The sequence below is a fragment of the Strigops habroptila genome, chromosome 2 (assembly GCF_004027225.2).
Source record: "Strigops habroptila isolate Jane chromosome 2, bStrHab1.2.pri, whole genome shotgun sequence".
Classification (NCBI taxonomy): Eukaryota; Metazoa; Chordata; class Aves; order Psittaciformes; family Psittacidae; genus Strigops; species Strigops habroptila.
Window position 1 is genome coordinate 97,374,771 of NC_044278.2, and position 13,760 is coordinate 97,388,530.

A 13,760-nucleotide genomic window follows, 5' to 3' on the forward strand; every position below is an offset into this window, starting at 1 on the left:
TCATTATACTTGAGTTTACAGCCTTCAGCTGCGCAGTTCACAGTGCTCGCACACAGTGATGAGCTGTCTGCTGTGAATTGGAAGGCTCTCATGGTGTAGCTGTTCTGGTAGGTGCTGCTGCCATATAGTGTCTTGTCCATCCATGCAAGGCTCACTGCTGCTGCTCCTATCCAGTAGGGTCATTTGACTCCAAATTAACCAGATCAGCATGGACTTAGTAATTATCATATTGTTGATATAGGCCCTTCTTGTTTTCACCACAGTGTAACACAAGCTGTCCAGGTGGCAAATTTTTGTGCTCAGTAGCTGCTGGCAGGAAGACAGTGCTATGAGCATCTGAGGATGGTGACCTGTTCAGGAAACACAGCTTTTCATTGCAGCTCTGCTCTGCTTTAGACATGACTGCCAAATGGCATACTGCTGGCAAACTAAAGAACTAAAATCCTGTATTTGCAAACCATCCATTTATAAGTGTTATCAAAACACTTTCTACAGGCTTTTTCTTATCCTAAGAAAAGAGAGGTTTTGAGTTTTGGGGAGCTGTTTTTCATTGTCAACATAGTTTGCCATTTGTGAAAGCCTTTATAACTGTGGCAGCAAAACCCTTCCCTTTCCCTAGCAAACATTGCATCTCTACTACAGAGCTGTTTGCATGGCCACAGTAGCAGCAATGCTTTAGAAATTACAACCCCAGATTGAATCAGGTTTTTTTTTTAAGTAATGCAAATTAATTAAACTCCAGAAAAAAGAAAAGCTTGAAAGATGTGACTACAGGGTGCAATTAAAAGGCAGTTCTGTGCCCTCAGTGAGCTACCAGCACTAATTAGCCCATGCAGGACTGCTGAGTCAGGCACTGGACACATCCAATCCAGTTGCCCATCCTTGGTACTGGGCCAGTTCCAGCTTCAGATGTGTGTATGAGATTTCTGCTGTGGTATGAGTGGGGTTGTTCATTCCATCACATGAGGACTCACAATTAAAATCAGAAATTAACTAACTGATGTGCTGAAGCATGAGTGTCAGTATCTCTTTCAGTAGCAGTGTAACAGAGGCTGTACTTGGTAAGCCCATGAATGCCTAGTCGTCTTTCTGACCTGTGCAAATTTCTTGGCCTCTTTTTCTGTCCAGTGACAATGACTGCAGGAATCAATAAGCTCCCCAAGCACAATAATTTTTTGTTTGATCCGCTGCAGAATGATTGCACTGTTGTATAATGCATCAGGGAGACAGAAATTCCTGCTCTCTCTTCACCAGCGTCAAGGACAAAACCCACAATAACTGTTAGAGTAACTGCAATCTTTCTTTTATTACACACCTCCCCCCCTACATCTACAAGAAACAGCCCAATCAGCAAAACAGAATCATCAAGAAAAATTCTGGAAGGAGCCACATTGCAGTCACACGGACAGGATGTGAGGAGCAGAGCAATGGCTCAGAAGGAGCACAGATTGTCAGACGTGTCCATGAAGTCATGCAGGTCAGCACAGGCTTGCCGGTGCAGGGTGGTGCGGCACTCACTGTCTTCTGGAATTTTCTCTACCCAGGTTTGTGAATCAAGGAGGTACTGCATCCTGAGTGCAAGTGGGACAGGGAAAGGAGGTGAGTCATTACTGCTGATGTGGAGCAATGGGAAAGCGTAAACCCCGTAACGTTGTGTCCCTCCACTGAAGCATCTCTGAGAGCAGAAGGAGTTATACCAGCCAAGAAACTTGCCTGAAACCAAGTTTCAGCAGCAAGTTAACTGTGCTTTGAATAAAGTTAGGGAAGTGTCAGTGCCAAGCTGGGACTAACTAACTAAAAAACTACTGGTGTTTTGAGTGACACCAGCTAAGCTTGGACAAAGTTTCTATTAGTTTTCTGGAGCGCACAAAAAGCCCCAGTGCACACCAGTGAAACACAGTGAAGGAGGGTTTAGTTTCAACAGGCTATCCCAAGATGTTTCCTAATTTTCTGTGGTGAAAATCTATGTAGTTTCTGGCACTTTATGGCTGGAGGCTACACCTCTTTGCAAGACTTCAGTTTTTAGCAGGCTTCTGTTGAAGCAGAACCCTGACTTAAGCACTCACTTTGTTGTCATATAGAGGTGGGGAAAGAGGACTTTTTAAGGTTTTAGGAAGTGGCAGTCACAATTTGATTGAGAAGGTCTCCATCCTAGACATTTTCAGAGGCACTACTTTTCTCAGTTTCCACACAGGAAAATGAAACTTTTAAGATGTTTTCCTCACCGAATCTTTGATAGTGTCAGACTAAATTCCTCCTCAAATGAATTCTTTTTTTCATTAAAGTGTGACGATGAGAAATGAGAAGAATATGCTATTTGCATGGATGATTGATATAACAGAAACTGAGAGTTGCTCTTAGCCATGGTCCCACCCATCTCTTTTGCAAGCACAGGAGTCGTGTAAGGCATTTGCTGTAGATGGAACTGTGTAGAGTTTCCCATTCTACTTATCTAGCTGTGAGTTTTTAACCCAGTGGAGTCAGAGACAGATTTTGACTTTGAGATGTGTGAGAATGAGGCTCTGTACAGATCCGTAAGCCAATAGATTTGGGTGTCTCAGCTGTTCCCTACAGCTACCCTTTTGCCTCTCTGCATATTAGTAAAGCCAGCGGTATCAGTCCCTAAGAAATTTGGTCCTCCCTTTGCCTTTCTTGAGGTATTTTAAAAGGCTGAGTATCCTGTGGATTCAGGGTCCATGATAGCTGCTGCTCAGAAAGCATTGCACTTACTTGTTGTTCAAATCAACTGTTTGCCCATCTCTCCCCATGATGAGGTACCGTTTGCCAGTGATCATGTTTAAGTTGCATGCGGAGCGCGTTAGGAACTGCCGGTGGACACTCACTTGGATGTTTTCATCTCTAGCTGTGGCACAAGAAGAGAAAACCCCATCAACTTCTCTAATATAGAACCGTAGCCCGTAGGACACAGCCCCTTGCGATCACTTACTCCACTGCTACGCCATGGAAATATTTCTCTTGTGAGTTGTGGCTTGATATGGGAATAAATGGCCATGCTATGGTAGCATATACCTTCCCTTAACATTATCTGAGAAAAAGTAAACCGTTTCTATCTTGGCTGGCTGTCTGAGTCTCCTCAGTAATTACTGAAGGAGCAGTTTTGCTATAAAGAACTTTCAGGCCCTATGGAGTCTGTTTAAATTTCAGAGATGATTAAAGGAAAAGCTAAAGGAAACATGCTATCTTATATTTCACATTGCTCAGGCTCATAGTGGTCTTAAAAGCTAGCAGACTAAATTCAAGCATCTTGAGGCTCAACAATGCAGCAGACAGTATTAAAAACTCACTCTCCTTAGTGCATCTGACCTGAACTTCACCTTAAATATAACTTAGAAGATCCTGGTCTAGATTCTGGCCCAGAAGATTATTTATTCGAGAGCTGCCCTGCCCATTACAGAAATCAGCATCCAAGGCACAAGAGGTGGCTATTCAGGCACTGCAATGACATGAGAGCTGGAAAGATGCTTATTCATCATTCATCAGACTAACCACAGGTCATGAGGATACTTTGTTGTTTGGATAGAACAACAGTTTTCAAAGTCCAATTGAAACAAAAAATGCAAATAACAGCAATATTCTAATTGCTTACTTTCTTTCTAACTGTAATGTGAAGTGTCATGCACAACTGTGGTGACAAATTCAACATTAAACCATCTTAAATTACAGATAAGACACCACAGTCTTCCTATCATTTAACAGAAGCTTGTGCAGCTTCTGCTCTCTAATGCATTTTATTGCAAGTATGGACAGTCTAGTGTTCAAACTGAAACACTAAAAGTAAAATAAAACCTCAAATATAGAATATTTTAACACTAATAAGATTTCAAAGAATTTGATGTAGAGTGCTAATCTGTGAAACCTAGCACTAAGAACCTTATCTGTTTCATAGTTTAAACTTGCATTAATTTTACCTGTGGTACTTATAGACCAGAAAAAAGTCAGTCTTTGCTATTGTGTGCTGTTCTACATCTACATTTTTCCAAAGAATAATACAATACTGTAGGTTTTCTCATATAATCCAAGACTTTTCTGTTGTTCCTATGCTATATGGTGTTCTGAATTTTCATTTTGTTCAGGGAATGCAAAGATGGATCAGAACTACTTGAGAAAATGATGATGTTGTGGTTCGGGTTCGTTTTACTTAAATTACCATGGGGTTTCTCAGTTCATATGCTTCACAAATGACCTAATAAAGTACATCTTTGGGTATCATAGCATTTGAGTTAGTTACTACTTTAACAAGTTATTATGCAATTTCAATTTCTAAATCTCCAATTAAAAAGAAAATAATTATAATGTTCCAAAGTGTCCAAGCATAATTTAAGAGAAACAATTACTTCAAGTTTTAGAATCTAAAATGGAAAATAAAAAAAAAAAAAGGAGAGAGGGAGGGAGGGGAATTCTGTGCTATTTTGCATGGGCCATACTGTTCCCCTATAGGACACATAGGACAGCATAAATGTTAGCCATCCAAAACACATACACTAGTTCTGTTGATAATTAAAGTAGTCTGAGCAGTGCACATCTGCAAAATTGTCTTTTGCTGACTCCCAAACACAAGGAAGTATTTCCATCTGTCTTCTGAACCAACCTTTTATTTGCAAGGATTGATACTGAAGTAATGCCAGGGCTCCAGACAATGAGAATTTACCCTACCAATTCTCACCTACACCACCCTGGTGATGGCAGCAGAGACCAACCTCACCCAAAACAGCCACAGAAAAGAACAAAAGAAAACAACTCTAGTTAGTCATGAGCTTATTTGGATGAAATGCCTTGCTTTTTCTTCGTGCCTCATGGCTTCATGCCTCTTCCCAGCTTTTCCCAAGCCTGTTGAACGCCTCTTGATTCTCATAAGCTGCATCATACAGCACAAACCAAGGGGGGTTTTAAGGGATAAAAAAAAAAAGGAGGTAGGAATGGGAGAAGTCATCTCTTCCCTTTAACTTCACAATCAAAGGATGTTTCTGTCAGCTGCCAAGAAACAAAATGTTTCCTGTGCTTGCCTATGAGTTGAGAGTACAAATGCACAGGGGCCCAGAGCTCTAAATCCTTTAGATCTGGAAGGTTTTCTGGAGGGATTAATAAAACTTTCCATTATGTTACTGTAATCTCCTGTATCCAGTGTTTTGATCACTAGGTACATTATCATTTCCCTGCATATGGAACACCCCTTGTATGACAGATGCTGTCTCTGAACTCACGAGGTGTGGACCTCATTTTCTGATAGGAACCAAACATTGGGCATAGATCATGAGTTGTGTGCAGCAAAGTACTTGGTGACATTGCTAGTGCTCTAGGCAAAGATCAAGGGAGAGGGTTAATTATTCTGCTCCAGACAGGGAAAGTTTCAGAATCTTTGAAGCTACTTTTTAAAGGCAATCTCTGGCTACCAAACTCAAATGTGACAACCATGTGATACCACAGCAGCTGAAGTCTGAGATGACAGACTGTCCAGAAATTACTTTGAAGAGTATCAGTGTTCACTGATGCTGCTGGTAAAGTTCACATGGGGACAGCTGAGATGGCAGGCTTGCAAAAGGACATTGTCTGAGAGCAGTGCAAATCTTTACACTGCACCTAAAAAAATAAAGAGGCTTCTTTGCTGTTATCACAACTATTAAATTGAAGTTCTTGAAGTTTTCCTGTGTTTACTGACTTCAGGCAAGTCATTATGGACAATTCAGCCTGTTCTGCAAGGGTTGCAAGTGATTGATTAACAATTTATTGGGTAAGAAGCACTTCAAATCTTCATCTAGTATCAAAACAGAGGCCAGTGGGCATGTCTACAATAGAAAAAAATGTGAATCAAGAGCAGCAGCCTATAAAGTGAATTAAATTGATGTAGAAGACCTAATATCCACACTATGCATGTTTTGGAGGGTTTATCTTAGACTTGCTCCAGTTTGGAGCCATGGACTGGATGCAGAGGGAATGTCTTTTGGTTTAGTTTCGTCTGAAAAGATTGAAGCTCTTGTGCGCTGGGATTGATGCACAATGTGAACTGAAGCAACCTGCTCCTGAGCTGAATGGAACAGGGAGGTAGCTGCACCAAACAAACCTTGCAAGGAATCAGTCCTTCTTGTAAACCTACTATAGAAGTATATCTGATCCTATTTCCTACAGCAAAAGAAGGGATCTGCATGGCTCATACTGGCTAACATTGAATCAACCTAGTTTTCCTACAAGTAAATGAAAGGAGCCAAAAATTTTAATACTTACTGGCTTTAAGGATTCGGTGGATTTTGGCCTCATAGTAATTAAAAACATTCTTCTGTGTACTATTGAGGAGCTCCACCTCGTACACTGAAACAGACAACAAATGTGTGAGGCCAGATGGAAACATGAAATTGCATCCAAAACCTGAAAAATAGGTATGCTTTTACAGCATGTCTATGCAGACCCCGGTGTACCATCTATTCACAAATCATGGGGGTATGAAAGACAATAGGATAGTAATTGTGAATACCTAGTATGCTTTTAGAAAGTCAGGTCATCAGTCAAAAAATCATCAATCTCGATGTTTGTGTTGCTTTTGTGTTTATTATATTTTTAAAGAAGCTCCTATATGATTATGTTTTCACTTTTTTCCTGTCAGCATCTAACTTACTGAAGCTGATGAACCAGCTTTCCTTCAATAGCTCTTCCAACTTTCCAACCAAAGAAAAGGCCAGAAATGTAAATTAACAAAGGAGAAAATATTTGTCTGGCTCTCAGAAGGAGTCGCTGAACTGTGGCATGCCATGCAAAGCCTACTCTTTATCTCCATCCTGCAACATTAAGGATGTAGGGGATGGTGTTGCTCACACCACAGGTCTTTTCTAAACTATGCAATGTAATGTTGCCCATGCTTTGTTCCCCCCGCATCCCACTGCATCTTTCTGAGGCTTTTACTTTTCCCTTTCACCCCCCTGATAACTATGATAATACATGGCTTTGTTTCATCAACTCAGCTTCTAGGCCAAATACAGAAATCCCACTCGTTTCAGGAGATGAAAAAAATAAAAATAAAACTAGAAATTTATCCTTATTGAGAAGAACAATGTTTAAACTAAATTGACAGATGTCTTTCATGCCTTACCATAATCTGCAATAGGGTAGTAGCAGACAAAACTAGAGCGTGCCATTTGTGTTACAGCTTTACTGAAAGTTGATTTTTGTCTTGGACAGGGACCTAAAGTGAAGAAAATAAATCATAGAATGGTTAATGTTGGAAAAATGTTGGAAAGGACCATAAGATCATCTAGTTCCAACCACCCTGCCACGGGCAAGGACACCTTCCACTAGATTGCTCAATTCCACAGGTTGCTCAAGGCCCCATCCAACCTGGCCTTGAATACCACCAGGGATGGGGCATCCATAGCTGCTCTGGGCAACCTGTTCCACTGCCTCAGCACTCTCACAGTAAAGAATTTCTTCCTTATATCTAACCTTATATCTTCCTTATACATAAATAAATTATACATCTGTCTCTGTAAGCATGGATATTTAGATGGATACAGTTTACACATACTCATTCACTCAACATTATAACAAAGAATAAAATAAAATGGCAGAACAACTTTCTTAGAGGTGTATTGGAGGGTTTTTACACATGTATGCACATGTATGTATACATTGCATTCAACTATCAAATCAATCCTGGATATCTCAACAAAAATTTTTCTGTTTGGTACCAAAAATATTAGAGGATGCTTTGACTCCTGTATTATGTAGAAGTAACTATCTTATTTTAGACTAGTATGTTTATCCATTCCTTACCTTCTGCACACTGGCAAACATTGACGTGGCACACCTTTGAAAGCATGGCACTGTTCTTGGGAGCACTGTAGAACACGCTGCACTTTCTGTCTATGGAGAAGAAACAAAATGGCTTTTCTCAGAGAGCTCCAGTGGAAATGCCTATGAATTAGAAACTACATTTGCAGGCCAACTATTCCCTGGTCCAGATAAATCAGGGCACTAAGGGGTTAGATGCACATCAGCAGTCCACAAAGACCTATAGCTTAGACACCTAGAGTTCAGGGATCACCTTGCCTTTCAGCTGGGCAGCAACCTGGGTTTTTGCTTCTGGGGTTTCTGTTGTTGTTGCTTTTGTTTGGTTGGTGGGGTGGTTTTTTTTTGTTTGTTTGTTTGGGGTTTTATTATTTTGGTTTTTGTTTGGTTGTTCGTTGGTTTTTTTTTTTTAAGTTATACTCTTCCTTCCTCTTTTTTTTCTTTTTTCCCTGTGAAAAGCATCCATCTTAAAAAGCCTCTTTAGATCATAGACCATAGTGAGGACTGCACTGTTTCAGGAGGAGGAGGAGATAGGATCATCAAGAGTTAGTGGGTAAAACATAGTATAAACTGTCTTGGATCCCTTACCTTCAGGCAAAGTAGAGATTTGGCCTAATTTTCAAACATTGTTTACATAACTCTGCCAAATGGGGATGATTTGCATTTAACCTTTGAGTGGGGAATGAAAATGATTCCCACAGCAAGCACAGTACATAAGCCAAACTTTTAAGGTTGCCAATCTTAGGGGCATAGAAAGACAGCCTAACCAAAAAGAAATGTGAACAGAACACACTTAAAAGCACCATGAGAAACAGGAGCTCGGGAAACCTGATTTAAAAACCAATGAGTGTAAAAGTTTGTATTTTCAGTTCATTTTTAATAAAGACTCTTCCTGAGAGGATCTCTATTTACATGATCTTAAGCCATGGCAGTAGAAGACAGGATTTGGGGCAGGTTATTTTAACACTCAACAAAATCATGTGGTTTCACACGCTAGATCAAAACCACCTTGCTATAAACTGAAATTTGTTCTTGAGGGTGTCTCTTTCAATCAGTTATGCATGATTTTTTTGTGCCCTTACCAGGGTTGTAAAAATCATAAAGGATAGCATTTGCTGGCTGAACCAAGCCCATGGGATTGATTTGCTTTGCCCCAAATGATATACAATCTGGGTCTGGTCCGCTTGTGATCTGGAGGAAAAAGGAACAACAGTTATGACAAGTAAATTAACTCTTTCTGCCCAGTCAGTTCCTTATTCATTTCTGCCTGTACTAGCTACTGAAGGCTTGTTTCCAATGGGACAGGTGAGTTAATCCTGATAGCTGCAACCTCAACTTGAAGAAGGCACTTCTTTCCATGATTTTATTGGGAGAATTTGTGGATGAGTTAAGCCTGGTAAAGGTAGTTTTGTGAGATGTGTGCAGGTTGTCTCTGCCTGAAACTGTCTGTTCCAGGCTCACGATCACTACTCTGGGGTTTACTTTCCAGCTTTTGCCTAAAGCCGCCTTGCATAGGAGAAATGAGTGTAATGTATGTTCACAGCCTATCCAGTACTGTTAACACTTTTTTAATCTTGGACAAAAAGCATCTTTTCTGGGTAGAGAGGACTTGTCTTTTTTGGGCCAAAACCCAAATTTCAAATATGGACTACATCTCCTGGAATACGGAAAGGCGGAGGATAAAGGTACATGTTTCACTTGTCCTCCCCCACCCTCTTTCAACTGAGGTGTTCAATAGTAATATATTACAAAAATTACAAGAAGGTAATGGAGTGTGAAAACTAATGATGATTAGGTTTAGAAGAAATTTATATACACTATCTGAAATGGCAGAGATTGGAAAATCATTGGGTTTGCTTACCTCACCAAAGTAGAGCAAAACCTTTCCTTCCTTGTACTCATAGTGCTGAATGTACTGGTCTGAAGACATCACCAACTGCAGGAAAACAAAGAAAAACAGAACAAAACCCTAGCATAACAGGAACACCTTTGCTACTACTCTTCATATTCTGGTTTGCTTCATTCAGCTGCGTGCTTTATTCTGCCCTCTTTCTTTCTCCCTAAAGGAGACAGTGCCTGAGAGCATGAACCTGGGCAAACCTCCCCCAAAAGAGCAGGCTTCAGAACCCAAAACTCTGTAGCCACCTTTGCAGAACACTGTACCTCATCTCCCTGTCACTGTGCCCTGCCAGCAGCCACTTCTAAAAGATGTGCTTGCCTTCTCCCCTGCAAGCACAGGACAAACTGTCCTGGCATTTTGTGGGACAACAGTGCAAGAGGGGAAGCAATATGTATTAAGGACAGGCATATATTTAAGTAAGTGCCCTGCTGTGCCTTGCCCTAATTTCTGTTAGAAGGGACTAAGAAGGCTGAACTCTGTTCACCAGAAGTTTTTAGTTTCTTGTCTATATTTAGCAAATATTTTATTAGAACAAGAATAATGAAAATACATCTATCCAAAAATTTGTTTTCCCTTCATTATTCTATGGACTTTGGGAATATTTCAAAAGACAAATTTTCTATAGAAATGGCTATAGAAGATTGCACATAAAAGTGTGTTTCTAACCTGATCGAGATCCTTTGTGTCAGGCTCCAAGCCACTCAGTAGAGAGAGATCAACCAGGGACATCTTTGGTGGATTAGAACCTGTGGACCTTTATAAAGGAGACCATTAGCAGCGAACATCTTCACTAAACAGCCACCTTGCTTTGAAGAGTTTGGCTCTTCAGGCCTGCTAATGGTGAAATAAGATATTTTGCTCCATATAATTTTCCTAAATGAATTTTAATTTGAAAATTATCTGCCTGTCTCATTAAGAGTCATGAGGCAAAATTGTCAAATGGTCATCCAAAACCCAGGTGTCTTGCCTGAGCTTGTCATCTAGGCTTTCTTTGTAGTTAATAGCCAGAAATAATCACCTTCAAACAACAGTTTATCCCACCATAAAAGCACTGTTGAAGGCAGGGAAGGTAAACAGCACTTACAACGTATCTGTTCTCCATTATGCAGAGTGGAGACATGAAATGAGTTTATCTGAATTCTTCAAATTTACATCACCTTTGCTGTCCAAAGCAAAAATCCTCAATGCTGTAACTATCTATTAGGTAAATATATTGGATTTACAATCTTTTCTACTTCTACCTTCTTGAAAATCAGGTAGTTGTGTCGTTGCTAAAAAATTAAGTTGTTCTGCATTCACACAGGGTGCATTGCTGTTAGATATTCTACATACACTTAGCAGTACTTCACAAACGTTTTTTTTGGCACTCCTTTCACCATAAGACGTACTACGGTGCAGGGAAGAAGTATGGTTATGTAGTCAGTGCCTTCAGTTTTTCTCCTATCTTAACTACAACAAAGGGAGCTTCACATTATTGTTTAAGCCTCACCCTAGCACTCAGCAAAGTCCTGCAGAACAGTGGACCTGATAGCTGATGAATTTTACATAGCAATTAATGGGGAAAATGATGCTTCAGCCAGCACACAATTCACTGAATACATGTTTAACTAGGGAGAGTGAAACTGAGGAATTAGGGTAACTCCACTCCTCCCTTCATTGTTAATGGTGCTGTCTGGGAGTGGGGACAAAAACCACTGTCTCTCAAGCTTTGTCAAAACTCAGTGGAAAAGCTAAATTCTATTGGGAAGCAAAACCAGCTTCTGTCACCCTTCATCTCTCTAGAAGGGGAACTCAGAACAGCCACCACTTTGTGCTTCTGTGACCTTTGTCAGATTGTGAAGGGAGCAAACACAAATGTTTCAGGGTTACTCTGCATGGGAGGATTTCTTTCTCACTAGCTCTGCCCTTGCCCACTTCTTGGTTGCCACAACAGGATATCCCTTCTACTTCCTTGTCTCTCAAATAACAGTAGACATATTTTCTTTTTTTATGAGGCCAGAGCGTGACCATGAAGGAAGGTTCCATGAAGGAACAGCATCTCTCCAGAAAGCCATGAAACTCTGTAAATGTGTTATTACTGTATTCCAGTCATATTTACTTTATTTAATAAAAGACTTCTAATGATTAGCCAGCCAGGTGCTTTAGAGTTTCCGCAGAGTTTGATGGGGCAGAACCTGCAATGGACTTTTGAGGTCTATGTAAACTGTGTAAACCTAATACTCCATATGAAAGCCTTTTCTTCTGCCATGGGAAAGAGGACTCGCTCACCATGTATGCATACTCACAGAAGATCACCAGGTTGGATGCTGAGCTTGCAGATGTGACAAGGGTAACCAAGAAGAATTACAAACAAAAATGAATGCATTTTATAATGAAGAGCTGATCTTGCAGCCCTACCTGATACAGACTTTGTACTTCAGCAGTTCTGATTTACTGGGAAAGATCACATCCCTTTTTCTTCTGCTGTGGATATCAAACCACTCTATTTCAGACTGTGGTTCAAACGCACGGTTTTCTCCATCAAATGAGTCCTCATAATCATTGTTTTCATCGTAGTATGTATTTTCTGGAGGTGACAGACATGATCAGCCATGCACAAATTTGACTGAGAACCTGGTAACTTGGCTTCTTCTTGTATAATGATAAATATCACGGACAGCCATGCCATCTCTGTGGGTTTTGTAAGTTTGCCGTACACCATCTCAGCATTTTTAATTAATTCAGAATTAAAATTTTAGGGCTAAGAATAACCAACAGATCTAGCTAATAATGGTGTCTAGGCTATGCATAAATATGTAAAAGACAATCACTGCCTCCAAAAGCTAGCTATTCAAACAGAAAAAAAAAGACATAAGCAGAGAGGATGATGAATACACACTTCAGGGGACGGAAAACACAGGCTTGCTCATATGAAAAAATCTATGACAGGTCTGCCCAAAAGAAGTTTAAGGCCACATGGTGGGTCCCTTATTATCCAGGGAACTGAGCTGGGCACTCCCCTCATGGCAGCCAGGAGCGCCATGAAAGGAGTTTAACTTGCTCTTTTCCTAACAAAAAAGAAGAGTTACTAATAGTACTTAGTGTATTTGTTAGGTACCTGCTGCACCTATAGTCACTCAGATAATTATTAAACTATTCAAAAATATTAATAAGCTGAAAGAAACAATATATAGGCAAAGTTCAGAAGCCTTTTTCTTTCCTTGTTTCATTCCTCTGTTTGCACTTTCCAAATTTGGAAAGCCACTATCAGCAGCAGGTGGCTGAATGTGTCACCTTTGAGACCCAACCACTTCCCTTTTCACTCACCAGAGTACTTAATGTTCCCTTCCATTTCCACCGTCAAGATCAGATCATTACATGTGTTGTTCTTCAGCTCAGAAGACCAGTACACTTTTAATATCTAAGATAAACACACAAACAGAAACCCACTAAAAATATTATGCAAATGGCAAGGGGTTTACTCATCCAGGACTTCAGCAAATGTTGATGGAACATGGGAGTGTGGAGAGAAATGCCAGTCTCCCAGATGCACAGACTAGTTGCAGATGACTGTCATGGGTATAAACAGGAGAGGTCTCATGTGCAAATCGCAGAAGGTGTGGGACCTTCGAGATAACTCTCCATTCCCAGTCACAAAAGGGTCTTTCAAACTCCAGCCACCTCTATCAGCATTGACATTTCATGGACTTAAAAGCAGTTAAAATTGACTGCCCTGACGGACAGTCTGTAAGCCCTGAATTTTAGAAATTTGGAGGTAGGAACAGGAAGGATAAAGCCATGGCAAGTAATTTCTTCTGCTATTTTCAAAAAGGGATTAAAAGAAGTCCAGCTGGACTCTGAAATTCTGATTTACAGCTTACACTCATTGTTCCATTTCCTCTGCCATGTACAGATACTTCAAGTTTTCTCCCAAGTTCAAACTGCAGACCAAGGCAAAAAGAAAAAAAAAAAAAAGGTTTAGTCTGTGCTCAGCATTTAATCTATTTTTTCCTGCAGTCTTGGTGCTCTTTTATGCCCTTAACTCTCAGAACTGGGGTAGGGAAAGCCTTTAGCTATGGAAGGAGTT

General features: G+C 40.3%; 1 protein-coding gene across 3 annotated transcripts in view; it reads right to left on the reverse strand.

Moving 5' to 3' along the window:
- Positions 1 to 254: 254 nt before the first annotated feature.
- The window catches only part of LOC115603618 (complement C4-like), a 53,566-nt gene continuing 40,060 nt past the window's right edge, over positions 255 to 13,760 (reverse strand). For all 3 annotated transcript variants that reach the window (XM_030475612.1, XM_030475611.1, XM_030475613.1), the window contains 11 exons: positions 13,555 to 13,614; positions 13,001 to 13,094; positions 12,092 to 12,260; positions 10,361 to 10,448; positions 9,656 to 9,730; positions 8,877 to 8,985; positions 7,780 to 7,869; positions 7,100 to 7,192; positions 6,241 to 6,324; positions 2,731 to 2,863; positions 255 to 1,571 (listed from right to left, as the gene is read on the reverse strand). In XM_030475612.1, the coding sequence (XP_030331472.1) occupies positions 1,433 to 1,571; positions 2,731 to 2,863; positions 6,241 to 6,324; positions 7,100 to 7,192; positions 7,780 to 7,869; positions 8,877 to 8,985; positions 9,656 to 9,730; positions 10,361 to 10,448; positions 12,092 to 12,260; positions 13,001 to 13,094; positions 13,555 to 13,614 (1,134 nt within the window). In that variant the 3' untranslated portion in view covers positions 255 to 1,432. The remainder of the gene's footprint in view (positions 1,572 to 2,730; positions 2,864 to 6,240; positions 6,325 to 7,099; positions 7,193 to 7,779; positions 7,870 to 8,876; positions 8,986 to 9,655; positions 9,731 to 10,360; positions 10,449 to 12,091; positions 12,261 to 13,000; positions 13,095 to 13,554; positions 13,615 to 13,760) is intronic.